Source organism: Eschscholzia californica, unplaced genomic scaffold (assembly GCF_041429995.1).
Source record: "Eschscholzia californica isolate CP2 unplaced genomic scaffold, dmEscCali1.0.p SCAF_1, whole genome shotgun sequence".
In the NCBI taxonomy this organism is placed as follows: Eukaryota; Viridiplantae; Streptophyta; class Magnoliopsida; order Ranunculales; family Papaveraceae; genus Eschscholzia; species Eschscholzia californica.
The window spans coordinates 64651436-64679428 of record NW_028238198.1 but is presented as its reverse complement, the minus strand read 5'-3'; the positions used below and the strand labels follow the sequence as shown (position 1 = coordinate 64679428).

General features: G+C 36.2%; 2 protein-coding genes and 1 long non-coding RNA gene across 6 annotated transcripts; 1 reads left to right on the top strand and 2 right to left on the bottom strand.

Annotated features, from left to right (window-relative positions):
* Nucleotides 1–2776: 2776 nt before the first annotated feature.
* LOC147568249 (uncharacterized) lies at nucleotides 2777–4153 on the bottom strand. Its single transcript, XR_015231006.1, has 2 exons — nucleotides 4049–4153; nucleotides 2777–2983 (listed from the first exon to the last, which is right to left on the bottom strand). It is a non-coding gene; the product is annotated as an uncharacterized LOC147568249 (long non-coding RNA).
* Nucleotides 4154–9458: 5305 nt separating this feature from the next.
* On the top strand, nucleotides 9459–16524 carry LOC147568248 (alpha-taxilin-like protein). Of its 2 annotated transcripts, none has more exons than XM_086654711.1 (12): nucleotides 9459–9709; nucleotides 9952–10398; nucleotides 11017–11105; nucleotides 11816–11924; nucleotides 12590–12657; nucleotides 12798–12875; nucleotides 13816–13880; nucleotides 14331–14397; nucleotides 14505–14687; nucleotides 15386–15442; nucleotides 15577–15672; nucleotides 16167–16524. In XM_086654711.1, the coding sequence occupies exons 2-12, from the start codon at nucleotides 9957–9959 to the stop codon at nucleotides 16326–16328; spliced, it is 1416 nt and encodes a 471-aa protein (XP_086510837.1). In that variant the 5' UTR covers nucleotides 9459–9709; nucleotides 9952–9956; the 3' UTR covers nucleotides 16329–16524. The 2 variants fall into 2 exon arrangements, with proteins under 2 accessions (XP_086510837.1, XP_086510836.1); XM_086654710.1 differs by having other exon boundaries at nucleotides 9939–10398.
* Nucleotides 16525–19700: 3176 nt separating this feature from the next.
* Nucleotides 19701–23415, bottom strand: GTF2H2 (general transcription factor II H2). Of its 3 annotated transcripts, none has more exons than XM_086654694.1 (5): nucleotides 23148–23415; nucleotides 22198–22542; nucleotides 21114–21575; nucleotides 20476–20848; nucleotides 19701–20155 (listed from the first exon to the last, which is right to left on the bottom strand). In XM_086654694.1, exons 2-5 carry the CDS (start codon nucleotides 22501–22503, stop codon nucleotides 20010–20012), a joined length of 1287 nt encoding a protein of 428 aa, XP_086510820.1. In that variant the 5' UTR covers nucleotides 22504–22542; nucleotides 23148–23415; the 3' UTR covers nucleotides 19701–20009. The 3 variants fall into 3 exon arrangements, with proteins under 3 accessions (XP_086510820.1, XP_086510822.1, XP_086510821.1); XM_086654696.1 differs by having other exon boundaries at nucleotides 22239–22542; nucleotides 23148–23317; XM_086654695.1 differs by lacking the exon at nucleotides 23148–23415 and adding an exon at nucleotides 22908–22990.
* Nucleotides 23416–27993: the final 4578 nt, after the last annotated feature.

Below are 27993 nucleotides of genomic sequence, written 5' to 3'. Positions count from 1 at the left end.
TTAATTCTTTGTGTAGTAATTGCAACAGTTCCCGGCTTAAAACACTTTTAGCCTACTTTCCTTCCATGTCTGGAAGTTTGCTACGATGACATGTTCAACTTTGTACTACTTCATCCTTTAGCCTTCTAGGATGTACTAAGTAGTGTTTCGGTTTTCCAATCCGAATTCGGATGTTTAAATGCTAATCATGTCCAACATGATTGACTTTATGTTTTCAAACATAAATGTCTCTCTCATGCGTGCTAGCTCATCGGTGTCTTTTAGACTCCGAGTTTTGCAACGCCCTCTGTCATGAGTTTTTGGGTCGAAATTCTTTTAGACTTTCCGAGTCTTAGATTTTCTGTTTCGGATCTCAAGCATCTTAGCGTACTGAGTCTCTCTAATCCTATCATCCTTTTCATCTATGCTTATAGATCTTCAGATGCCCAAAATGGCATTTTATCCTTTTGTGTGTGGTCCTTTATTGAGTCAGTTCGTTACTGTTATACAACACCTTATGTCGTACTCAATCTTTTGTATGTACTCTGCATACGGACCCGGAAGGTTTGTTTACTCCCACTTACCTTCTTGAAACTCGTGATTCAAGATTTTCTTCATTCTCCAGGAATCAAATTTCTCTGATTGCCTTTTGAATCGAAGATTCTAACTCTTGCGTGCTTTTAATCCGTCGATAGATTTCTGAAGCATGCTTGTGGACATAACTTGATTGGAAGAATCTTTATTCTTCTTGTCTCGTTTCGGGAAACACGAATGTTTCCATCCTTCTCAGTTTTCTATTTTGGAAAACCAATTTAGGTCTTTTGTTGACTTAAATTATCAAGCTTCATGTCTTGACGAGATATGGATTCCACGATGATTTTGGGTTCTAGCCAAAATCTAGAGTCAGTTTCCGTTTCTGCGCAGGTCTTTTATCTCTTCAGAAATAACCTTTATTTTCCGTGTCTTTGAGATTTGACCTTTTAGGGCTTTTGAACAACAATTTGGAATTTTCTCAATTACTTTAAGATATTCCTTTAGAGACACTTTCACTTGTTTTGAGAGTTCTCCGGCGAATGACATTCGCTTTTATGCGGTGGGTTTATAAGATCATGTCTTTAACCTTTCCTTTTCCGAGGAGCCGCAGTTTGTTGCTCTTGGTCGACTTTAATCGTCTTGTACAAGTTTCATGATTGTTCTTCATGACCCTCCATGATTTTCTCATGATCGAATTAAATCGATTTGTACTTTTCTCCCACTTATTCTTGTAATAATTAGTGTTTTTCTCCCAGACGACCAGGTGTGCTAATTATTAGAAGAATACTATCATGAGCAACAAACACTTTGTTCTCTTGATTGGTTGTGGAAGAAGCCCAAATTTCTTTCAAAAGAAATTGCGTCAGATATTAGCTAGTTTTTGTAATGCTTTTACAAGCTTAGCTTTAGACGGAATTTTGGTAAGTGTGAAAACAATCGTTTATAGAATATGTCCCAAAATATTCGGAAGACTGGCTTAAACCCATCTTTGATCGAATTATGCATAGCAATGTTCGATTGCTCCCACTGAATCCACCATCCGTCGGATGTGTTCCATGGAGCAGAGTTGGGAAACTGTTTCTCAACTCCTTTGATGGTTATCAAGTGTTTGACTCAAGTTTTCACTATCTTGTCAAAGTGATTCTTTACTTCGGTTTGTACTTTGTTTGAACCTTTTAAACATTCTGACTTATACTTTATGATTTGTACGTTTCCATACTTCATGAAGTTGTCAGAGTACGTATTTGAAGTTTCTCTCGTTAGCTTCTGCAAGTAAACTTATAGGTCTGCATAACACCGTATGAGTCCTAATAGATTACTAGTCTTTATGCCTTTTGAAAAGGGTGACTTTGTCAATTAGTCCTTAAGACCCAATTGACAATGCTGAAGTTTAATGAGTTTGAATCTCTTGATTTTAGCCATTATCAATGTTAACCTTCAGTTAATTTTATCACTGGTTTAAAGCATCAGACGTTTCTAGAAGAACAAAATAATCACTATTAAGTTCTAAGCTAGATCAGTGTCTAAAAGAAGACTTCGATCCCTTTCAGCATCCCTAGCATTACTGCTTCTGCTCCCTCTTGGATTTTTACTTCTTTTAGTCAAGTATGTGATTTCCTTGAGCTCCCACTGAGCCGCTCATCTGGTCTTAAATACCTGATGAAGGAATTTTACGATACTTGTTTTTAACTTTGTTAACAAGGATACGGAATCGGAATTCATAATTCCATTCCTTTTGTCCTCCAGGTGCTAAAGGTAGTTTCCTTTTAAATGGTCTAGCCATTGTTCAGAAACATTCACAGTAATGAGAAATACTCTTGATCATGTACTCGGTAGCTGCTTTTCTTTGATCAAATGTTTGTCTCACTTGACTGATCATTTTGCCCTTTTGAATCTATTTCTTAGATTCTTTGTACCAAATCTCAAGAACCTTTCTTAGACTGGATATTCCCGTATGTTCTGCTCAGTTTGTTTGTAACAACCTGAGTGACTCATCTAAGGTCTTATCTATCTTTGTTCAATCAATATTGAATTGGGTGATAGATGTGACGTCCCGTGTCCCAAAATAGACACGACCACACCCCGGCAATTCACAGACGAGACTAAAATCCGGCAGAGTCTCCTCTGTAAATCGAACCGGTCGCACCTGCAAAACCTGTCTTGCAAACCATACATTCGCATAAACAAGAATAAACTATTAAGCGGAAGCTAAACAAACTCAACTCGGTTTCGGGTCGAAACCCGAACCACAAACATACAAACGCCTCATAAAACACCGATACAACTTATAAACAACTCTAAGTGTTACGTATATACATATTAGAGTTTGGTTTCTGCAATAAATAGATAACTTGGAAATAACGAAAAACCATATAAAACGACAAAACTCCACTAGCCTCGTCAGACAAGATCACCGGCTGGAATACACACTCCGCCTTGAGGCTACAACCAAGAACCTGCACACTAACAACTGGTAGGGGGTCAGAATACTCACCGACACGAGTTATTCTGGTAGAAGACCAATCCAAAACCCATCACGTTTTCAAAAGTTCCTTTAATAAGTTGTAAACATCATGACAAAGCGAGTTATCAAACCAGTTACCGTATATACTATATACAAAACCATTTTCCTTAATCTAGCAAGCAATAGCAGTGATTAGCTGCCCACCCATGGTGCGCTCCCAATAAGAGGAGAGTTCCTCAGGAGAACCTAGAGTGCGTTAGATAGTACCAGCCCATTTATGGCACTAGCTAATGCACTACGTCTCCTCGAGAAAGAGACTTACCCCTAGCCGGTAAGCCCCTCTCCCACTAAGGGACTCCGCAATCATTGAAGAGTTTACCTCATGATACATATATACCTTAAGTATCTAAATACGTTTTTGATCACCGAGTTCGAATAAGAGAGCCGTCCCCCAATACCCATGGAAGGACCTGAACCTCATTCTCTTCGGTACCCTGTCATGCATCTAATGCGATCTTTCAAAATCAGTTTCATTCGTATATCAAAACCAATATTCATATTCAATTCATTATCTTATCAAACACGGAAGTGGAACAACCAATAGCCATATCGCCACAAAGCAGAGGGATTCCCAATCAATGTCACCTCCCAGACGAGCGGTCAGGAGTACGTCCCTGAGCCTCGAACTGGAGGCACGAGCACCAATGGCCAGCAAGTGAAGCACTCTACTCCCACAGGTCTCATGACTAGTGTCGCGCACCTCACCGGTCTCACACGGGTCACACCCGTGTCCACATGTCCTCCTACCCTCAATGGCTACATGCCCGTAGGTTGACATAATCCGCAGTCGGGTACATACAAGAAAATCCCAAGTAGTTCGCAATCACAGTAAAAACAGTTCGAAAGCATTTCTCATATTGCAGTAAAACCATTCAACCATATTTCAGTTCATCACATAAATCGAGTTTCATGCTACCTAAACTCTAGTTATAATGGCGCATATATAACTATAGAATCTAGCATATTCATTATCTATAAAACCATGTTGGATAAAGGATTCAGAACCCCTACCTCAGTCCTTGCATCACCAAAGACCTCCCACCTACCAGACGACCAAATTCCTCCTCATTCACATACTCTGGGATAAGGAAGAATAACCAAAACCGAAAAGAAACATTAGGTTCTTATACTAGGAACCTTCGTAAATAAAAAGAATCATTAAAACAAAACCATGAAAACTTAAAAGCAAATTCGTTAAATTCGGAAGACTTCAAGCATCTGTCGAATCGATCTCTAACTTTCATAACCAAGTCCATTGAATACTTGAAATGCATAGAAACCAACTAACCAATTTCCCAAAAACTCTATTTTTTTATTTTAGAGTCTTCATAAACTGACAAATCATATGTTGAATTCCATACTATAAATCTATAGCTAAAACTGTCCATTTATATGAAATATGATAAAATTCGGGTAACTATCTCTATTCCAATTTATTCCAAAAACTAGTCCAAATCTGAAATTTGAGTCCTAAAATAATTCGGCAGCACCTCGTCTATATATGATCACCCCAAAATAGTCCATAACATTCTAAACATGATCCTGAACATAAATCATTAGAAGAAATCGAATAATAATTGTCTAAATAGCTCCAAATTTCGATCCCAAATGAAATTAATATAACTATACAGTTATCGAAATAACCATCATAAATCCACCAAATACGGACGAAATTGAGAATTCTAAACGGATAGATATGTAGAACAAGTCGAGTGGGATTACCTGGAAGAAGTTTTACTGAATTCCGACAAACCATCACGAAGAAATCGACGAAAGAATTTCATAGCCGCTGAACCCTAAATATCTTTCACTTCCCACGGCTAGTCTCAATGCTGTTTATTGATTCTCAAATCAATTTGGGACAAAGATGGAAAGGGGAATAAAAGGTGGGGTGAGATAGATGGAAATTGGGACGGCACGTGTATAAGCATGCAGTGACTAGGTATGGGTTGGTTTTCTTTGAAAATAATTAAATATTATTATAAGCCAACATTTGGGTCAATCCATTTACAAATTTTATTAACCAATCAAATTAAAAATCCACATGCTTACAAACCCACCGGGCAAAAACCATTTTCAGAATCTGCCATATTTACAGTTTGGTCCCTGGTTTTTCCATGTTCGCAAAATACCCCCTAATTTGTCCTCTTTGTTGTTTAACCCTTCTTTTGATTTGACCTAAATGTCAAATAGTCCTTCAATTAACCTTGAAAACGTGGGATGTTACAATAGATGTATTCTGTTGTCTTCTGTTAGGATGACTTTCAGATTGCCTTGGAGGTCTCGTACCTCTCCATTTATGACTTCTGTGGGAAATTCTTCCTCAGTTTGTCTTAATGGTTATGCTAGCATTCATTATTCTTCCAAAGAGAATGTTATACGATTGCTTGCAAATGGCTTTTGACCTTCTCTTGTATGAGTCAACATTGGGATTGGGTATTCTAGTGACCTTCCTTTTGAATCTGAGAATTATTCTCGGATTCATTCTTCCATTCTAGGAAGTGGATCAGCACCTCCCTTAGGTGTGATTCAATGTTGAAATCGTTTGTGTCATCTTAAAACTACATAAAGAAATGGCAAAGTTTTAAAACTCGTTATCGTTTTTGAAAAACATTAGTTTTCCCACATTATTCAATATAAAATCGTCCCCGATTGAATAAGTGATTCCAAGACCCCAGTTCTTCGAAGTAAAGCGGACGAAGGCCCTACCCTTTGACTCCGTCGTTCCGGGTGAGCGAACTACTTCACTGATCATACCTTATGACTCTTGGTTGATAGATTTCATTAATGAATGACTAATCTATCCTTTTGCCTCGAGTATCCAAGACTCTCTTGCTGATCTCGTTGAGTAGAACCATTTAGACGTGTAGGCCTCTTCTATAGACCTACCCGCATTGTCCCAAGGTAGAGGAGGTACTCTGCGAAGGCCGACCCACCTTCCTCGAACAAGGGCGCAACGAGTGTCTTAATCTGGATAGGCGATTACTCAAGATTACTTTTGGGGACTTTTACGCTAGTCTGGCGTTTGTTATAGTGAACTATTTAGCCTAACTAACATCCACGACATAAAGCGTAAATAAGTAAGTAAATGCGCGCGAGAAAGTAAATCAAGCAGACATGGATCCTAATATGGCCCCTAACCTAGAAAATCTAATCACCCTTGGTTTTCTTCTTGTTTCGCCTTTTGGTTCGTCTTAGATCGCCATCTTTGAACCTCCATTGATTTCTCCCACTCGCCTTTGGATTTCATCCTCGAGTTTCTTCAATGGACTCATAGACCCTAAACTCTAATTACAAGACTCTAACGATTCGCAGATCGTATAAACTTGAAATTAAAATTAATTACAAAGCATGCACCCATCCGTGCTTAAAACAAGAATAAAGAAATAAATCTATGGCCATACTAGTTTCCCGCATTCACATCACATGCAATCATATAATATATCAAGGCTAAGAATTATATATGCATGATTATCTTGGGAGATACTTTTGTTGACATCACATGTCACATTACGGACCTTAAGTCTAAATTCGAAGAATTCTACTAGTGGTGCTTTCCGGTTTTATCTTTTATGATTTCTAAAATCATCTTTAAGAAAAACTCCGTTTTGGGCTCGAGAAAGCCCGGGTCAATTTCGGAAAAAATATTGGTTCGATTCTTAATGATTTCATAAATCAATTTAAAGAGAAATCCGTTTTGGGCTATTGGATGGCCCGGATTGATTTTGGAATTATTTGGTTGGAATCGGAAAATAATTTTTGGCAAAAACTCCTACTCGAATGATGATCCCTTTTCGTGGTCCGAAAAGCCTCGAAAAAGCCCGGGACAAGTCCTAGACAAGTCCCGGCCCAAGCCCAAAAAGGGCTTGGACAAGGTCCGGACATAGCACGGCCCATAGGGCCGGCATGTCCTGGCCGAGGCCTATCTAGGCCTGGTCTCGTCCTGGCCGGAGCCAGGACGCTAGTCCATGTACCAGACGCGTCCTAGACGTGTCTGGTACTGGACCGGACCAGCACTAGGTGTCTCGGACTAGTCCGAGACACCCAGAACCTCCCAGACGCGTCTCCAAGACGTGTCTGGTCGAGTGCTCTGGACGCGTCCTAGACGCGTCCAGGAAGCTCCTTCGCAGCTGCTGGTCGCGTCTTCAAGACGCGACCTGGACGCGTCTTCAAGACGCGTCCTTAGTAGCTGCTCTGGACGCGTCCAGAAGCTTCTGTCGCAGCTGCTGGTCACGTCTTCAAGACGCGTCTCAGCAGCTGCTCTGGACGCGTCCAGAGGACGCATCCAGGAGCTTCTGGTCCGGCCAGGAAGCTTCCTGGCCGGACACTAGGGTTTTTCAAAACCCTAGTTTCCAAAAAGAATTTTTTTTTTTTTTTTTTTCTTATGCAACTCTAAGTTGCTATTTTCCAATTTTAAAACTTTTCTTAAATTTTTGAAATTCCTTTTAGAACACTTCTAAAAAAAATTTTAAAACTTTTAGAAACTTTTAAATTTTTCCAAATTTGTTTTGAGAGCTTCCTAAAGTCAAAACTACTCTTTTAGAACACTTCTAAAATTCTAAAATTCCAAAATTTTGTTTTTCAAAAGTTTCCAAAACTTAAAAACAACTCTTAATCAAACCAATTTTGGATCAAAATCTAGGTTTTTGAAATTTTTCAAAGAACAATTTTGAAATCAATTTTGAAAAATCTTTGAATCCAATTCAAAATTAATCAAATTTTATGTTTTAAAATCTTTTTAAACATAACTATCAATTTAATCAAGCATGGATTAGTTTGAAATTCAATCAAATTGAGACTTTTAAAACACTTTTAATCATCAATGTGATTCTCAATTTGAAAATTTATTGAATCCTATCAAATTATGAGTTAAAAAATACCTTTTAAAACACCTTTTAAAATATTTTTATAAACTCAATTTTCAAACTATCAAGCATATTAATTAGTTCGATTCTTAGCAAAAACTAGTTAATGGCAAGAGGCTCTGACGCCACTGTAGGGATTTACACCCTTCTACTAGTGTTTATAGCGGAAATATGACATCTAATGTCTACACTAGTATTCCCAGGATCACATGCAAAATTAGTAATTAATCTAATGGAGATAGTAGATTACCTTAATCACTTTTCCCTCGAACTAGTTGAATTGATTGAAGAAGACCAAGAGCTTCAAGTGTAGCTCCTCTACTTGGGACACGAGCAATCAATTTGATCTCCCACCTTGTTGTATAGCTAGCACACCAATGGTGGTTGGAAAAGAAGAACTCCTTTCTTCTTGACTAGATAGATAGTTAATGGGAATTAGCTCACTTTCTCCTCTCTACTTGATGTGGTAGAGTAAGAAAGCTTAGAGAGAAATTCCACACCTTATTCTCTGCCCTAAGAGTGTTTATATAGAACCCTAATAAGAATCCACCTCCTTTTAGGTTTCCTAAAACACCCTTTAGAATAAGATTTAGGGAAATAGTCGAAAATAGCAACTATTGGTATTTTCTCAATTCCTTAAGGAGGAGGTGTCCAAACACCACGAAAATTGGCAGATATAATGTTTATTATATCAGCAACTAACCCTCCAAAATTCAGCCCAATCCGAGTCCTAGAAGTACCCGAACCGGTCTAGGCCCAAAAACCCTGTTTTTGGCCTTTTTGTACTATCTTTGCCTAATTCCTTTTTAGGCCTATGAGATATGTTTATGGGACACTCCCATGATTATATCTCACTCCCACTAGTCATATCCTAGATCAAATTGTCACTCTTATGTGTAACCCGTTGTAGGATCCGATCGAAGTTAGCCGCGAATTACTTCGTAATTCGACGATCGTAGTTGGTCTCTAGCTACAACTCTACGATCCCTAAATCAATCGGACTTGATGATCTTCCACATCAATTGTCCTATCCGACAAATTGTTCGCATTGTCACCTTGGTCGAAGGACATCTCCTTCAACTCCTTCAGAAGATAATCTAGGTTGTAAGTTAATAAGATAGAGCTGATTTCTTAAAAAAAAAAAATTTTAGAGAGAGAGAGGAGAGAGAATTTTTTTTTTTTTTAGGTTTGAAGGTGGCCGGCCAGATCCGGAAAATTTTCTGGCCGGCCACCTTGCCGGAGAAGAAAGGGGTGAGTTGGAGAGAGAGAGAGAGGTGAGTTGGAGAGAGAGAGAGGTGAGTTGGAGAGAGAGAGAGAGAGGTGAATTGGAGAGAGAGAGAGGGGTGAGGTGTAGGGAGAGATGAGGTGGAGAGAGAGGGTGAGGTGGAAATAAATTTTTTTAATGTTTTAAATTTAGAATTAAGAAGGGTAGTAATGACATTTACCTCAAAATAGGGGGTCATATTTGAATTTACGAAAAAAGGGGGCCATAAAGGAAGCTGGTCACAAAGTAGGGGGCCATATAGGAATTAACTCAAAGTTAAAACAAACCCTCAAGACCCCACTAGGAACTACATCACTAATAATTGGAACAAGTAACGAGGCAAAATTATGTTCCGGTTCTGTAAAAATTGGTTCCCGGGCAAAGGAGAGATCATTTTGGCGGAAACTCTCTCAACACTTGCTAGCTATATTCTCTTCCTTCGATACTTCCTCCAACATCCCTTTTTCCTTCCATTTTTAGGGTTTTAGTTTTCTCGATCCATTTCTATCCTTCTCCGATTCAGTTTTTCTCTTTGGATATCTGGTAAGTTTACGAACTAATTTCTCTCTCTTCACTCTAAAATCCGCGCATCTTGTTTTGAATTTATCGATCGATCACTTGGTTTCTCTTCAGATTCAGATTGATCAACAAATTTCACTGTTAGTTTTATTTTTAGTTCCATAATTAAAGCAAATTTGATAGCATTTCTGATGTATCTGTTCTTAATATTGAATAAATTCAGTTTTTGTTGTTTTTGTTCGTGTTCTTTAAGTTCAATTTTTTAGGTTTGATGGAGAACTCACCTGCAAATCAACTACCTGAGGTGGATTCTTTACCAGATGGTTTTGTTGAGAGTTCTGTTGAACCTTTGGCACCTCGAACTCCTATTTTGGAAGAAGAAGAAAAATCATCTGATGATTACAAAGATACACTATTGGAACTTAATCGTTTTAGTGATTCTCTACACGATTCATCGCCTTCTTCTTCCTCGGATTCTATGGCGGTAAATGAAAATCGAATTACGGAAAATAGAGTAGATAAGATTGAGAAAGTGAGGACATTTCCTGTAACGCTATCTGAGAAGGATGGAGAATACTTAGAAGTGAATAATGGAGAAGGTAGTTCGTTAGGTGCACCTGAATCAGGCAATGTTGTTTCAGAAGCTTCATTAGCGGTTGGTTCGCTTCATGAACATGAGCATGTCGAGGGGGCTGGCCAAAGTTCCGCTAGAGGTAAAAATCTCTTTTCTTTTCCCCTTAATGTGAATCTGTTTTTGATGTTAAAATGAATGCTTGAATGTCGAAATATATGCTTCATGCAAGACTAGTACATGATTAAGAGAATTAAAAGACAATTTGCCAACGAGATATTCTTTTCTGGTGTCATGACAAGTTGTGTAAAAGGAGGAAGATAATCTTAGAAAAAGATACAGACCACTAAGATTTTAAACCAAAGAAAATAACATCTTGGGTTCACATGGTTGAATAAACTAATACGACTCTTTATTGAACACAAATCTAATGACGAGCGCTTAAACTTTAAAATTGTTCTATATGCATTTCTAATCAGTAATGATAAACATTATTTCTTATGCTTTACTTATTGTTGTAACGGGAGGATGGTAAGAAATAGCATCGTCTTGAAAAATATTGCTGGGAGTTGTGACTAGATCTCGATGTTAGATAAAGAAAGGCCAACAAAACAGTTAGTTGAGTACGACCTACCCCATAGCAAATAATCAAAATTCAGTTTAGTGCGATGAGTGGTGATGACAAAAACTATCAAATTCATAACCAGAGAACTGCTTTAGTTTTGACAAGCTTACCTCTGTTATTTTGTATCACCTGCAGGGTCCTCAGAGGTTAAAGCTACAGAGCTCAAGGAAGCTACAGCAGCAGAATATGCAGAAGCTCTAAAAAACAGTCTAAACAAAAAGCTAGTCAGTAATAACCTATTACCCCCAATTTAAAAGGGTTTTCCGTGCATACATGAACATTTTTTGTTTTCTTTCCAGTATTTGTATAAAACTTATTCGTTGGTTGTATTATTCGTTGGTTGTATCATACATGAAGATGAGTTGACAGTACTACAGTAGGCCATACTGGACTAGATCTGTCCGAGCAGGCAAAAGTCCAATAATTGTAAACTAGAAAGCTAGAGGTATTGTTACTATAAAATGAACTTGATTCTCCTCCTTGAGTCCTTGCCACGTGCGAAGTCTTACGTTAACTGAAATAATACGGAGTATAGTTTACTAGGGACTATATGAAATCAACCTATCTGTTTTACTACCAAAATCTTCTTATTCGTATACAATGATGTTATCGAAGTATACTAAGATCGGGATAGTTAGTTTTCACCTTACATCTTTGATTACCTGGCTCGACAAGGGTAGAATCTCTCTTTCTCCGGGTTTAGAAGAGAAACGGACATGGAGTAAATGAAAAGGAAATCAGCAACCTGGAAAAATGACTCAGTCTATCTTACTTGGTGTATGGTGATGTTAGTGAGGAACTGTTTTTTAATTTTCTTTCCTTTGCCAGATTTTAGACCTTTCTTACAAACTTTTTATCAGTTGATGTTCTTCAGAAACAATATTTGATGATCTGCTAGCTTATGCAGTTACCTTTACCAACTTGTATGCCTCAGGAAACTTCTGATGTGAAACGAAAAAATGTAAAACGTGGCTTCAAGTCCGAAAAAGAGTTTTTGGAGTTCACTTTGAAGTATCAACAAGTTCTAGCTGAGAGAGATGCAGGTAACTGAAGCAAGTCCACTCCAAAGTTCTTTCACCAATATAAGCTGTTATCAGTGCAACTGAAGATTGTTTTGATATTAATAATCCATTAATCCGTTTTATGTAATTTCCCAAGCCTTTTCATGATATCATGCATCTATCAGGGTTAGTTTAATTCTTCATTATAGATGGTCAATGTACCGGTTGTTCAAAAAGTCATACTTATGCCATTCCCCAAACTGAACGATGCACCACAGTAGATTTCCATCCTGGTGTCCCTGGATATCCAGTGTCAGTTTCTCGAGCTAAGCCATTTGATATATATTCTGTTTGTTGTCATTTAAGTTTGAGGATCTTGCCGGATAGAAAAGGAAAATCAAAGAAAAAGAATTGTCACGAGTACAGTTAAAGTGGAGAGAAACGTACGTTGTCGTATCTCACCCCGAGTTTTGAGGGTATTGGCGACAGTAACTTCACAGAATACACGAACATTAAATACACCGAGTATGAGTGTTTCTAACATTCTTGGGCCTAGTGGCCGTTAACGTTTTGAAGTATTTAATTAGTTCGATACTTCAGATTTGTTTACTGAGATTAACCGCTCGCAGTTAATTCCTAGTAGAACTTGATGGAGCAATGTAATGAAAGCTTTCAAGTGCTGATCCTGTATTTTTCTTCTTTTGCAGCCATTTCTATCCGAGAGAAGCTCGAGTCTCTATGTAGGGAGTTACAACGGCAAAACAAAATGCTGATGGTATCCAATGATTCTGTTTTAAATTTCTTACTGTTCTTCTTGGAGCTGCTAACCCACTTAATTAAGTTTGCATTATTAATTCAGATTTTCAGTTGTTTTGTTGAAGGGATACTCATTGCTTCTTTTACTTGTTTCTGAAGGCGGAATGTAAGAGAGTATCAACAGAAGGCCAAACAATGAGATCAGAACTATCAACCAAATTTCATGACGCAATTAAGGTTTGTTCAATTGTTTGCTATATTTGAGGGCATTTCTTCAGTAATTCGATTGTCACATAGCTTATCAAAAGACTAATTAAGATCTTTTTTGTACTGAAAGTTATTTTATCATGTATTTACGTGTCTTATGATGGGGTGATCTATTTTAACCTCAAATGATTATAAATGCGTGTTGAGGCCATGAGGTTATAGTGGCTTTCTAGGGGCCGGATGGGAGAGTATTGTAGTTTCCAGTATAAGATAAAAATGTATGACTCAACTCAAGTTCTCCTTTATGAATATATAAGTATTTTAACTTGTGTCAAACTCTCCCAACTATTGACACTAATTTACCAATGGTGTTTCCATTGTCTCACATCATGTATTTGTCTCGTGTACAATATGTCTAAAATCTAAATCCATGATTATGATCCAAAGAGACCTACCAGATGCAGTTACAATGCTATACCAATTAAGTAAGATACTGGAAAAGTATGTTTACTGCAGTACAACTACTTCCTCGTATAGTGTGTTACAGTGTTAGACTGTGAAAGGTCCACATATCGTTTAGCTGAATTTCAGTTTGCCTCATTTCTGGTTAAGGAACTAAATTATAAAATCGATTTGAACATTTAGTAAGTTAGATGGTAGTGGGTTGTACTTGTGCATGTTATACTTTCCCCTGTTATACTTGCATACATGCACATAGCAAATAACTACACACATCTCATTATCCTTCAGCAAATAGCTACACCCACACACACGCAGAGACACAGAGACACGCACACACACACGCACACACACGCACACGCACACGCACACACACACACACACGCACACGCACACACACTAGCACTTACATATATAATTCTCATCACCTCAGTAGGACTTGTTGCATTCCTTTGTTCCTCCAAAGTCCAAAGATTTAACCAATGTGATAAGTTCCTGCTTGCTGTTCTAGGATGTAAGCAGTAGGCTTGAAGGGCAGAAAGATGACTGTCTCGCACAACTGAAGGAGAATGAGATGTAAGATCCTGCTTATTAACCATCTAAACGCGAAAGTTCAGTTCTATTCTTTATACGTAAGAGTCAATTCTTAATGCCATTGTTGCATATAGACTACTATTTACATACTAAAAATGCAGAACGTATTTATAAAAATTGTTCCAGTTTATATTGGTCAAAGAGCTTCTGTTGTCCACATCTCTATGTATAGAATAAGATAATCCTTGAATCTTTAAACTATTATAGCGTGGCTACTGGTAGTGAAGCTTCTGTTGTCTAAAGAGCTGAACTTCAACAGTAGATTTGTATAATGTTCATTCCAGTATGACAGTATCTTCTTTCCAACTGAACTTCAACAGTAGATTTGTATAATGTTCATTCCAGTATGACAAAATCTTCTCTCCAACTGCAACTGTACTCAATTCTCACTAATGTTAGGACTAATCCATTACTGGTACCCATACATTCTAGGCTAAGAAACAAGCTAAAGCACCTCTCTGAACAATATGCAGTTTCTGAACAGCAATTTACACACAAGGTAAACCTTTACATATTCGGTAGCCATTTTTGCACTTCAGATTTCTGATGTGACACCAACTCACAGTGACACTAGTAAACTCTCCTTTTTTCTTGATAACTTTGTAGTTGAAGCAAAAGTCGCTGGAACTTCAGATTGCTGATCTGAAAATTCAGCAGCATGAAGAGAAACTGATCCAAGAACAATCCCAGATGAAAATTTATGCAGAACAAGTATCACAGCTATTGGCAACGGAGAAAAATTTACGCATACAGTTAGCAGCTGATGGGGAAAAGTTTCAACAATTCCAGGTTTGCTTTATAGCAGATATTTCCAATTCTTGGAGTACTTCGATCCACTTTAGTTTACTTTTATAAAATTGAATATATAACAAGAAACTGCTAGAACCATTAAACATATGAAGACGACTGGTTTTCCGCACAAATTTAACTCAAGCAGTAACTCTTTATGTAAAACTTAACAAGTAGCCAAAAGTTTCTCGCTGAACTGGAATTCTTAAATCTCAAAGTGAGCAAATCATTATACTTTGCTGGAAAGATGGTAATCTATAAAAATAATAAGCATCAATAGGTATACAGCAGCAAGAAAACTGTCCAAGCCACATTAAATGTCTCAACCCACCATGTTAGAAGAGGCTTAGAGCCTTCATCTGACATCAAGAAACAGATTACTGTCCATTTCTGATTTCTGGCCAGGTTGACGAGTTGTTCGGTATTGTACCAGCCGCATGAGGTCAAGTTTGTCGAAGAAGTCCACCCAATTAGCGTTGGGTTCTTTTGAGCTTGATTTGTCTTCACATTGACCTGTGTTGGTTCATCAACTGAATGTTAGAAACTAATTTGGTTTTATCAGATTTGAATTCTAGTAGGGTCCTAGGGCAAAAACTACGTGAAATTATCAGTTGTACGAAGTTCTTAGAAGTTATGTGTCTATGATGCTTCTGATAAGTCTGGTTGATGAATAGTAAGTAATTGTACTATTTATGCAGGATGCCTTACTGAAAAGTAATGAGGTATTTGAAACATTTAAGCAAGAGATTGAAAAGGTAAGTTTTATTTGCGTTCTTTGTATGCAATACAAATTTTGTACCTACTAGTTTTAATATAGCTACTTTTATCATTCTACTAATCTACTCGTTTATTTTTGTTGAACTACTCTTTGTTACTTGCTGAAAATTAGATGGCGAAATCAACAAAAGATCTGAAGAAGGAAAACGTTTTCTTGAAAAGCAAATGTGAGAGAACAGATGTTACTCTCATAGAACTTCTTGGTGATGTAAGTCAACATGTTGTTTGAGCTTTTATACGTGCCCTCTTACATAATTGTGTTTTATTGATCTGTTTGCGAGTCGCCGAGTCGTATGAGATTTGATCATCTTTTAGGTCAGATAAACTCATGTTTTGCCCCTTCTATACCATGTAGTGCTACTAAACCTTGGTGTAGGTTATATCATGCTAAATTGAATATCTTTCCATGTCGGGATCCGACACCAATATGGGATGTCATATACACCAATCTGAATTTCGACAATATATATATGTAAATCTTCTTCTGACGATTAACTTATTATTACTATTATCCGTTACTAGTACCCGTATCCTGTAGGTCCAAAGAAATAGCTAGTTTACTGTCCATGTTACTTGGGTTCTGATTCTTCTGAAAATCTTAACACAACCTTGTCCTGATTCCATAACTATGAACGGTGAGTATGACCTTCTATTAAAGCTGCCAATGAACTTATTAATGTGTCTGATCTATTTGTAACACAGCGAGAGAATATGAAGAAGCAGCTTGAGAAAATGAAGAACCAAAAGGAGAAACTCGAATCCTTGTGCCGATCGCTACAAGTAGAAAGGAAAGAGAGCCTTGTTAGAAGCAACAGCAGCAGTAATCCAGTCCCAACCGTGACTTCTACAGAGGAAGAAACCTGATCTACACCAAAAATCAATAGTTGGTATTGATAGTTTATGAAAATCTAGGAGATTCAAGATAATGCCTAGATACATACATACTCTCTTAGTAAATCTTATAAGTCTTCATTGGTGATGCTGTCGCAATTTGATGTTGTCAGTTTTTAAGAATCAAAATGAGATAAAAGGTTTAATGGTTTATCACTGTTTCGATCAACTGTTCATTCTTACTTCTTGTCAGAACTTGGTAGCATGGTATGCTTCTGGTTTATGACCACTTAAATTTTGAGTTGAATTTTGAATGGGTACAACTAACATGACATTATGTTCATTGTGATCATTGGATCACACTTCCATTTGAAGGTAGTATTTTCTGGCTCCAATAATGTCTTGGGAAGTTTTAAAAGCTGTCTCCGGCTAGTGTAATTGCCCTCGCATACCCCATCACCTGGTAAATCTAATTTGACTGCGTTTAGTCAGAGGTGGACTCCACTATTGGTGGAGTCATAAAACTTTGTGCTTGAAGCTGTTGTTAAATACCAAGAGGCACAAAATAGAGGCACAAGAAACCATTGGACGAAATTATTCATCAAAATGAGTAATACAAGTATTTATTTGTTCACCGTGGTTAAAGCCTAAACCTAATCATCAATGTACAGTAGCCGTCAGATGTTGATCAATAGGAGGTGTTGGATGACACCCCTCAAGCTGAGTAGATGAAGGAAGTCGACACAAGTCTAACTTGGAAGTTAAACGGGTAAATAGCTCAGAACTAAAGTATTTAGTAAGAATGTCGGCTTTTGATTAACAGATCAGAGATGGATTGACTTAATAAGACCAAAATCAAGTTTTTCGTGAAAGAAGTGACTATCTAATTCTTTATGCTTCGCTCGTTCATGAAAAATGTTTAGGGTCGCCTTATTGTCATAGTGAACCACAAAGAGACTTGGGAATGGAGCCCGAAGCTCTTGCAACAAGCGTTTCATGAAGTTTAAGGGTTCAAAGCACGATATTCCACCTCGGTAGATGATCGAAAGAAGTGACAGTGACTCTTTACGCTTTACCGAAAATATCCACATGACCTCTTTTTCTTATTTTCCGTCTATTGGCAATTAATTTTTTGGACTTTTCCCTTTAATTACCTAACATATCCCTTTATGTCTCTCTAAAAACTTAATTGTCGATGAATTATCTATCAAGAGTTCAAGACTAAAAGATCTTATTTCGCGGATCGAAATCGTAAATCATCAATTTCATTGACGATTTTAAGTAGTGGAACAACAAAAGGAAAAGGGAAGATCAACATAGGAACGCCATTAAAGAGACTACTCGTTCATTTATTGAAACGATAATCGAAATAAATAAACATCGAGCCATAATCAAAACATTGAATCATAACATACATAATCATAAAATTCATGACAATTTCATCCCCCAAACGACACGTAAGAGTTAGTTAAACATGACAAAAAGTAATAAGTGAAAAGAACATGACGAGAGAATTCCATTTTTCAATGTGGTGCCAGACTAAGATCGTCGGAAAATGTGATTCTTTAAGGTGCAACTGCTCACCCCTTAGCAGAATGTAAGTTCCTCATAACAGGTTGGTCAGGGACGTGGCAATGATTTGAAAAAGAATAAACTCAACCATGAAATCTTTTCATCAAGACTGTATATGAAACTTGAAGCACATAGGATTAGAAGAAAACACTATTCGAAGTAGGTTGGCATTCCATGTAAATGGTGTGGGCGTTAAGTTACTGTTTCTTCTCTTATTGAATGTTGATATGCAATGATATAATGACTGGTCGCTTCTCAAAGTTATAAACTTGCAGGTAGTTTCTCGAGGTTCGATCATTAATCTTGTCTAAAAGTTCGCTGCCAAGTGAATTTGTTTTCTACAAGTTTGAGATATGAACATTATTACTGGACATAAACCATTGTGCTGAAAATTGGTTCATATTATTCATCTTGTGCCACACCTGGGTTGTGCACCCAGAGTTTGTGGCTCATGTTTGCCCTGGTGTGTGCTATTTGCTTATTATTGTTGTCAACTGTTCTAGTGAGTATGGATTGAAATTTGAGAATTGGTTCTTCCAACTCTTCCTGTCAACTATAACAGGGATTTTGTTGAACTGTCCCTAAACTGTTTCTTTGTATGGACGTTTTAGGGTTGAACTCCATAGTAATACCATGAACAAGACGATATCCTGTCAAAGAAAAATCATTATACAAACAACTAAGAGCCACAATTGTCGATGCTCTTGTAAGATGTTCTGTTGTGATTTTACAACAGACGGGAGTTTTGTTCTCGCAACGCGAACTTCATTAATATTTGAAGATGCATTTGGTAGGAACTTTATACTGGTGCGCTCAGTTCGGCAACTGGCTTGAGGTTGCTAAAATAATTCCCAATCGCTGGAGGAGTGAGCCACTTTTGGTTAGGATTCTGATTGTCGAGTAGGTTAGAAGCAACTACAGTTAGTCTCCAGCTAGTTTGTTGCTCGAGTTGAAGATTCTTGCGACTCCATTTGTTTCGTGTTACAGATGAGCGATAACACATTTGTCATAAACAAGTCATTGGTTTAAAGCCATTTTGGGTGGATAAATATGAGGTTTAGGTGTGTAGTTTAAAAGAAATGGATATCAAATATCCATTATAGTTACAAAGTGCTTTCGAATATGTGTTCTTTGTTTTCTTTTAGAAAGAATATGTTTTTTGGTTGAAGCAATAGAAGTCTACTTGGAAAATAAAGATGAACAAATTCTAGAAATTGGCAATTCATCCTTACAACAAGATTATGCAATTCTAGTTCCTTGTCCAAGCACATTTTGAGAAACAAATTATTTGGTATGTAAACATGAACTTCATGTATTTATTCATTTGAATACTTGGTGTATCCACGCCATATCGAATTTTGACTCTTGGAGTCGAATGTTAAAAAAAAAAGTTCACCCACAAAAGTAAAAGTTAGAATCTACCGAATCTAACACTTTATTATAAAAGTGGAAGTATTTATGAAAACCGAAAGAGTAAAGCCACTAAAGACATGTCGAGTACTACTCAGATTCAATTCCAAAAAAGAAGACCAACTTATTTGTAAACTACAAAACAATCCCATTATTACCTAGATAACCAAAAGATTAAATTTGTATAAAAACCCCATTGGTCCTTGGAGCAGCTTTCAAATGACATAGAAGCAGCAGGATAAGCTTAGAGGAATGTTCATTTGTTGAGATACTGAATGCTTACGGAAAGAGCGGAAGTGCACGTAAGAAAAGGGAGGATCTTCGTGGACTGGCTTCCACCAATCGAAGTTTTGCGCATTTCAGATGGTGGTAAAGTGAGACAAAATCATTTGGTTAACTTATAGGACATTCTTGTTCAGTATGTATAGTAAAATAATTGATTCAAGAAAATTCAATTTATAAATGAATTCGGATCAGTAAATAGCTCAAATTACAAGTGCATCTCAAATTTTAAAAAAAAATTGGTGTTGCAGAAGACAAAACGGAGGTGAAAACAGTAAATCATTATCTGGATTAGGAGCTAATCCTGCAATTTAGTTCTCTTCAGCTTGAACCTATTTTAACAGAACAGGAGTTGTTGGAATATTTAACTCTGTTCAGCTTGAACTCAATGCATGTCCCTGTTGGAATTATAGCTTCAGTCACGAAAATATCAGGTGCATTAGATAATCATCATTCGCCATTGTTCATTGTCTTGGAATGTCGAAGACTCTCGCAACCTGGACAATTGTGCAGGCTTTCATGTATATAAATATCACATTCGAAGCAAAAATGATGTTTACACTTCGGACAAGCAACACGAACACTGGGTTTGTTTCCTGTACGAAAATATCAGTTAACTCAGTGAGGAGATGAAGTATATCAAACCAAAGAGAACATTTTCATATTTTACTAATCAAATACCATTGAAGCTATAATATTAAGTGAAGCAACAAGGGCTACTGATCGTCGACAATTATTACTCACTTCCCTTTGGTAGATAGTAGTTCAAAAAATAATTACATGTAATACCTGTGGTATATACATATTTTGTTCCATGCTCATAAAGAGCAAGGATATGGCTCGAAGTGGGTTTCATCAACACTCTTCAAGCAATAAGTGATGATGAAAGAAGCTTAAAGAGAGAAAGCGTGCTTACCTGAATGTGGAAGACTTTGCTGACAACCAAAACAAACTTTCGGTAACTTCTGAGATGAATTAAAGAGTGTAACAGAAACCTCATCAAAAGGTGTTATCGGGAATAGATGATGATATGATCTTGCTAAATGCGGAGAGGAAACAAGCGTCAACCCACAAATCTGACATTCAGTAGGTAGTTCGCAAACACGGGCTTTACATCTCGGACAAGTATAGCCCCCGCCAACCTTAGGTTCCTTATGGCATGAGCAAATGGAAACAACTCCTTCTGCTGCTCTTTGTGGAAAACCCATCTTGATCAAATTACCCACGGCAAATTCTGCAATTGCTGGTGGTGGGGGAGCATGCTCTAATAACAACTCTTTGAAGTGAGACTGCAGAAAAAGAAAAGGAAATGAAAATACGAAATATGGAAAATACTTATTTCAGTCACTACTTACTGAGGTCTTAATTTGTCGACCACAGATTCTAATTATCAAGATCCAGTACGAAAAAGTCAACATCGAAAATGTGGTTTTAGGAGAACGCCAAATCATTATGTCATTGACATATTAGGGAAAAGTAGCACTCCCCGTGAAACATTCTTGAAAAAGAAGAACGTATGAAGTTATAGATTTTAACTTAGCTTTCTGACCTTACCTCGTCCAATGCTACGGAATATGATCCTCCAGTTTCTTGACAGAGATGTTTACATATAAATATTTCTGCCGAAAGGCCAATAACCGAGCATCTTATTTTGGATTTCTTGCATTCTTTGATAGTTTCCATTACTTCGCCTGGATCACAGGTACTGAGAGCAGAATACAATATTAAGACTTCTCGATGACCATATGATGGAATTTGGCTGAGATGTCCGTGAACGAGGTCTAGAGCATTCTGGAGGGAGGAATCACCTGAACATCCCAATTTTCCCATTAAAGCCTTTATATGGGAATCGGGATTACCGCCAAGATCGGTTAAGCATTGAGCAATTCCATCCTTTATGGTTATTAGTCCAATATGACTAAGAGGGTTCTGATCAAAGAACTCTCTAATGAAGGCCTCCACATGTTTTGCAACTACTACCATCCGGTTTGGCTTAAAATCCATCTCTCCTGCTGCCTATGCATGAAAAATGAAACAAAATTCCACAGTTAAATTTACCAAGAAAAGAAAGTGAATGAAGACGAACCTAAACCTATGTAGCTAAATCTCATGAATCCATATTAGTTCCTAGTTGGCCCTAATAATACAACATTATTGAAGCATCATCGAAAGGTTGAGTAGTTTTCTAGATCGAAAATTTAACCCTCTTTACAGGTTTAAGTCGTTTTAAGCTTCAAAACTAATCAAAATTCAAAAGCCCTATCATTTGCTAAATCTTGGTGTCGGTAGACTTAATATTCTAATGAACCTTTTAGCGGATTTCCCCTGCTCTAACTGCCCCACATTATCATGTTATAGGAATTCTTTGCCTGTTATGTAAAAGAGAGAAACAGATGTACGTATATCTATGAATCAATGTATATATATACACGTATAACATTAGATCATGATCTCTTGATTGAAATATGAACCATATTTAACACCCTCGAATATGTGAGATATATGAAACCGACTTATCAATTTTTGGAAATTTTGAACTGAGTGTGGCAGTTGAAATGTGTTCAGTTTTCTTTCGAGAATTAACTTTCAGAGCATTAAGGTAGGATAAAACGAAGAACTGACTAATTAAGTAACATACCCTAGATAGGTCAATGATGATGTAGAGATAGCGTATAAGACCTTTTTGGATCCTAGACGCAGCTGTGGATGCAGAGAGAGTTCGAAGTCGACGACGATACTGGGCGTGTTGTAGGGCGTTGTTGTCAATTGGACGAAGACATCCAGACTCATCTTCTTGTAAGGACTCCCATGATCTTTCATCTGCATAAGCCCTCTCCCAAGCCTCCATACCTCTTCCATTCCCCTCATCATCATCTCCGTCGTCTTCTTTGTCTTCCCCATGTAGCCGTCTCTCATCGAAATTATTGGTTCTATTGTAACTCATACTTCCGTGATCCGCGTCTCGAATCCACTAAAGAGGCGTCTGGTCATCAAAAAAACGGGGAAAATGAGTAACAAAGTGGGTCAAATAATAGAAACAAACAGCACTAACTTATATGATCTCCACCATTATGTTTTCTTCTCTTTCAACATTGATATCATATATATATATATATATATATATATATATATATATATATATATAGGGGAATTAAAGAATGCTGCTGAGCAAAATGCTTAGTACCCACTACCCAGCAAAGAAAATCCAAACCTCTATCTAGTTGGAAGGAATAAAACTATTAGAATTTCTCAACTCCACATCTATCTAGACCTAGACCAATGCAATCACTCATTGAGTGAAAAATAGTATTTGAATCTATCAGTTCATCCAATAGAAACTTAACCAACCTTGAACTAAAGCTTAGAAGAAGTTTCACTGAGACATTTTATCAAACACTCAATATGAAATTTTAAGAATCCCAAAGTTTAAACCTTTACTTTTTAACTAATAAGTGGAATAGAATACCAACATTAATTCAAAGAAAAACAACTCAAAATTTAGGTATTTGATTATGTAAAATGATTTAAGAGTGACTTAAATAGATCGAGAGAGAGAGAGAGAAGTTAGAGAGAGAAAGAGAAGGGTACCTCCGTAAGCGAGTGGAAGAGTGACTTAGAGTCGATTGAAGGTAATGGAGGAGTGTCCAATTCTAACACGACAAATATAGATCTTCCCCAAATTCACTCTCTCTCTCTCTCTAGAGTCTAGAGGGAAATTGTTCTGAAGTGCCGTTTTGGCCTCAAAATTGAAGGAAACTTATTAAACAGCCACAAACAAGAACCAATATAGAAGACCTGGTTCCTACTTCCTGGTTCCCACTTCCTGGTTCCCCCTAATGTGAACCAATATAGTAGTAGACTTGTGTGGGGGTGGGGGGGGGGGGGGGAATGAATTGAGGACACTCAGAGACAAAATGTTTCAGAGACATTTCGGGATATTTGTCCGTAGACAAAATGTCTTTATGGACATTTCAGGACATTTGATTCACAGACAAAATGTCTCAGAGACATTTCATGACATTTGGTTCATGGACAAAATGTCCTGGGGACATTTCAACATATTGAATCCATGGACAAAATGTGTAGTGGATATTATTATTATTATTATCATTATTATTATTATTATTATTATTATTATCTCATCATTGAAGGATAATTGGTAGACATTTATTATTTTAATATTATCATTATTGTCAAACCATATGAAATAATATATTTGTACTCATATTTCAATAATATATTTTTCGACTTTTGTGAACATCTGTGGATATCTGAGGACATTTTATGGCGGTTGGTAGACATTTATTTTAATGTAATCATTATTGTCTAATCATACGAAATAAATTTGCCCTACTACTTTGAAAATATATTTTTCGACTTTCGTAGACATTCGTGAATATCTGTGGACATTGATAGATATTTAGTTGATATTTATTATTTTTAATATTATTACTGTCTTACCATATGAAATAAAAAAAATTAATTAATATTTCAAAATATATATTTTTCGACTTTCGTGGACATTTGTAGATATCTGTGGACATTGATGGACAATTGGTAAATATTTATTATTTAATATAGTTAAATATTAATATAATAATATAATATAATAGTGATATAATAATATAATATAATATAATATAATATAATATAATATAATATAATATCATATAATATAATATAATAATAATACAATAATATAGTACTATAATAATAAGATAATATTATAATAATATGATTTGATAATAATTATTATTTTTATTACCTACCTTACTCAAATATATAATAATAATAATAATATAATCATAATAATAATGATAATAATAATAATAATAATAATAATAATAATAATAATAATAATAATAATAATAATACAATAATGTAGTAATATAATAATAAGATAATATTATTATAATATGATTTGATAATAATAATTATTTTTATTATCTTCCTTACTCAAATGTCCCCAAGTGTCTTCCATATTTTGAGAGACATTTTCTCTCAAAAAACTCTCCAAATTTACACTAAAATGTCTCCAAATGTCCCCAAAACCAATTTGTCTTGAAATGTCCCTAATTTCGTGTCCCGAACGAATAACACAGACATTTGGGGACATTTGAAATGTCCCCAACCAATAACACGGACATTGGGGGACATGAAAATGTCCCCAACCAATAACACGGACATTGGGGGACATGAAAATGTCCACCAATGTCCCCAACCACTACCCCCCCCCCCCCCCCCCCCCCTGGTTTGGGTTGAATCCACTATAAGAGTAAGTGGTGATTGTGTTTCTCTTATTATGGGAAACTCACTCATCTCAATCAAAAGGGCAAAAAAGAAAGAATAGACATGAAAGTGTTAGATTTTACTCCACACGAATCTATGTATAAAGATCACTTTCAGTCTGTGGCGTAGCGTTTTAGTTCTTTGAGATAATGTATGTAATTAATACGAGTTATGCTTATTCTTCTTACTGTACTTCTGACTTTAATCTATAATGGCAAATTTTATAGGTAATGCCCAAACTTGTTTAAGTAATGTATTTTCCAATTATGACTTGGTCAATTTAATATGACAATATTTCTTTAAAGGCAGTGACAGAGGTGTTCGTGGGCTCACCCGGGCTGCAGCCCGACTGTTGACCCTATCATTTTTCATTTAACCTTTAGTTTTTAATAACCCAATCCAATAATTGTATAACCCAGTCCGGGACCTAAGGATTAAACCCCAAAAACATTTAGACTTTTCCTGACTTTCCTTAGTTTGAAGATGATGAAAACCCCAAATGGTTCGGCTTTTTTTTTTTCTTGTTCTTGAAGTTGGGTGCTTTGAATCTATAAGTGGGGAAGATAAATCAAGTGAAGTTACAGTCTCTTTCTTCCATTTTCTTACACTATCAAGAGTGAGTTAATTTTCTTTTGTAATCTTTTCAAGCCCTAAAACCTTAATTCGAAATTAGAGAAATATGAAAGATTGAAAGTGGAACTAGTTGATTGATGACTATAACCTTCTTTAATCACACTGTTTATAGAATCGAACATACAAAATTTAGGTGTGAAAGTGTGAATCTCAAATCCCTCTCATGGTTATCATAAAAAAAAATCCCTCTCATGGAGTAGTATAAAATATAATATTTGAAATTGATTGAAAATGGTTTGAATAATGGTGTGTTGGCTAAAATTTTATAAATTATAGTAGAATATATTGATTCAATTCCTGGCTCCGCCTCTGCTTTTGTCGATTGCTATGTTCAACTAGTTTTTGTAAGTTGTAGACTCTTTTGGATTGTCTCTTTTATTTACTGGATTTTGAAGTTCTTTGTAGATGTTTTTTAGGTTAGAATGTCGAATCATTTTCCAACCCATAAAAAAAAGTCTTTTATCGTTTTATAAACGAGTAGACGATGACAAATCAAATATTCCTCATCACCTAATATTGATGTAATAGCACTTGAAGTCGAAGAAGAACAACCTTATATATCTCAAATGGTCGAGAAAAAAAGTGCTTGAAGATGAAAGAGTTTTTATACTATTTTTTGGTATATGTTGATGTCGTAGTGTCGTCGATTTTTTTTGAATACTTTTTGCTCTTTTTTGGTGTGCATATCTATCATATGGGGATATATATGTGGTAGTTATTGTCGATATACATATATATATATATATATATATATATACAACGATTATAATATTATATAGATAATATTTTCTATTGAAACCTCGCTCAGTTAAAAAAAAAAAACTTAAATTTGTATGGTTAATATGTACTTAAGATTTCAGCCCGCCCCTCAATCAATTCCTGGGTCCGCCTCTGGTTTTATTCATTTGAATTATGTTTGATTTCAAATTTGAACAAAATAAAGAAGAAACTTTACTATAAATCATGTGAATGAGCTACAAAAACAAAGTTTCAAAGGAATTTACGTTTCTCTTTCTTTTTGAGTCATTTTCTCAAACACCTTAACTACAGAATTCAAATTTGAATCAAATAAAGAAGGAACCATACTATAAATCCAATTCAAAGGTGAGATTAGTTAAACAACTAGAAACAACCAAAAATTCAACCACTAAACAACTTGTAAATCATCTTTAGACTCATACAAACATATAAACACATAATTTAAGATCAATGAAGCAAACACAAAAGAGATTTTAGGGTTTTACCTTAAAATTGGAGATTTTATTCTTCCTAATAATTGCCTCAATTCCGGACTAAAATGACCGTTATACAGGCTTCAATTAAAACTCCAAGCAAACCCACACAAAGAAACGAAGTTTAGGAACCAAGATTTTACAGAAATTCGATTGCCCAAATTCTAAGTTTAATGGATAATCTATAGAATTCTGGATAGAGGGAGATTTGAAGAAGAAGAATGTGGCAGTAAAACCCCTGATAGCCGATTGACAACAAGAGAGAGATTCGATATTTGAAGAAGAAAAGTAGGAGAGATTGACGAAGAGTCTCGGCCAATTTTCTTGTAAAGTGGGAGGGATGACTTTAAGTTAATACGCATTGACTTAAGAGTTGACCTAACGGCACCGTTAGGTCAAACATGGTCAGGACATTGCCTTCTATCTGTACATTGTCTATAGCTAAATTAAGACTTGCCTTTAGCAAGATTTCCTATAACAAGTTTGAACATTACCTATAAAATCTCCAATCTATAATTCCTAAAAAGAAAAACTATAACTCAGTGAAACACAAATGTTGATCTGCGTCAATCTAAGTCTTTGTCGAACAAGATGATTTATAGGGTTTGCAAATTTGGAAGTGAAGGTTTCAAAGAATATTAGACAGAGAGTACTGATTTAACGACTTCAAACGAAAACCCTTAATTCAAACACGTCTTTAATGTTATCGGTTAAAGCAAAGTAATTAATTCATTTTTCTAAGAAAAGATAATGCAGTAACCAATCTGGTCAGTGATTATTAGCAGTTTCATTTTATTTACGTAGAAAACTTCTACTTGGAAATGAATTTTAAAACGCTGAGTGCCACTTACAATGTTATTTCTTTCAGGGAGATGCTACAGTTACTTAGAGGACGACATAACGACTCATTTTCACTAAGAGATAATGTTTTTTCAAAATTTAACTACGATGTGTTTTTTTTTATCCAGACGAGGAACACATGTCGTGGTGTGATTAAGAAAGTCTTTCATCTCATCCCTACCAATTTTAAGAGCATCTCCAATGGGACACTCAATCTCTAACACTTAGAGTGCCACAACCCACATGTGACTTTTTGGAGTTTTTGTTAAAAAATCATCTCCAATGGAACACTTTGTTAGACACTCTAATATGAGGTGGACACATTTATTATAGAGTGTCTAAAGAGAGAAACTCTAAAATGAGAGTGTCTACTTGAGACTCTCTAAGTGTTACTTTAAAATTTCAACCAATAGAAAACCTAACTTTTTAACTACTTTTTA

Coding starts and splice junctions, on each gene's coding strand:
- LOC147568248 (XM_086654711.1), top strand. CDS start 9,957: ATGGAGAACTCACCTGCAAATCAACTACCTGAGGTGGATTCTTTACCA. Junction 13,881..14,330: donor CAACTGAAGGAGAATGAGAT/GTAAGATCCTGC, acceptor CATACATTCTAG/GCTAAGAAACAAGCTAAAGC. Junction 14,398..14,504: donor AACAGCAATTTACACACAAG/GTAAACCTTTAC, acceptor ATAACTTTGTAG/TTGAAGCAAAAGTCGCTGGA.
- GTF2H2 (XM_086654694.1), bottom strand. CDS start 22,503: ATGAGTTACAATAGAACCAATAATTTCGATGAGAGACGGCTACATGGG. Junction 21,576..22,197: donor TCATCATTGACCTATCTAGG/GTATGTTACTTA, acceptor TTTCATGCATAG/GCAGCAGGAGAGATGGATTT. Junction 20,156..20,475: donor GCAAAGTCTTCCACATTCAG/GTAAGCACGCTT, acceptor ATTTTCGTACAG/GAAACAAACCCAGTGTTCGT.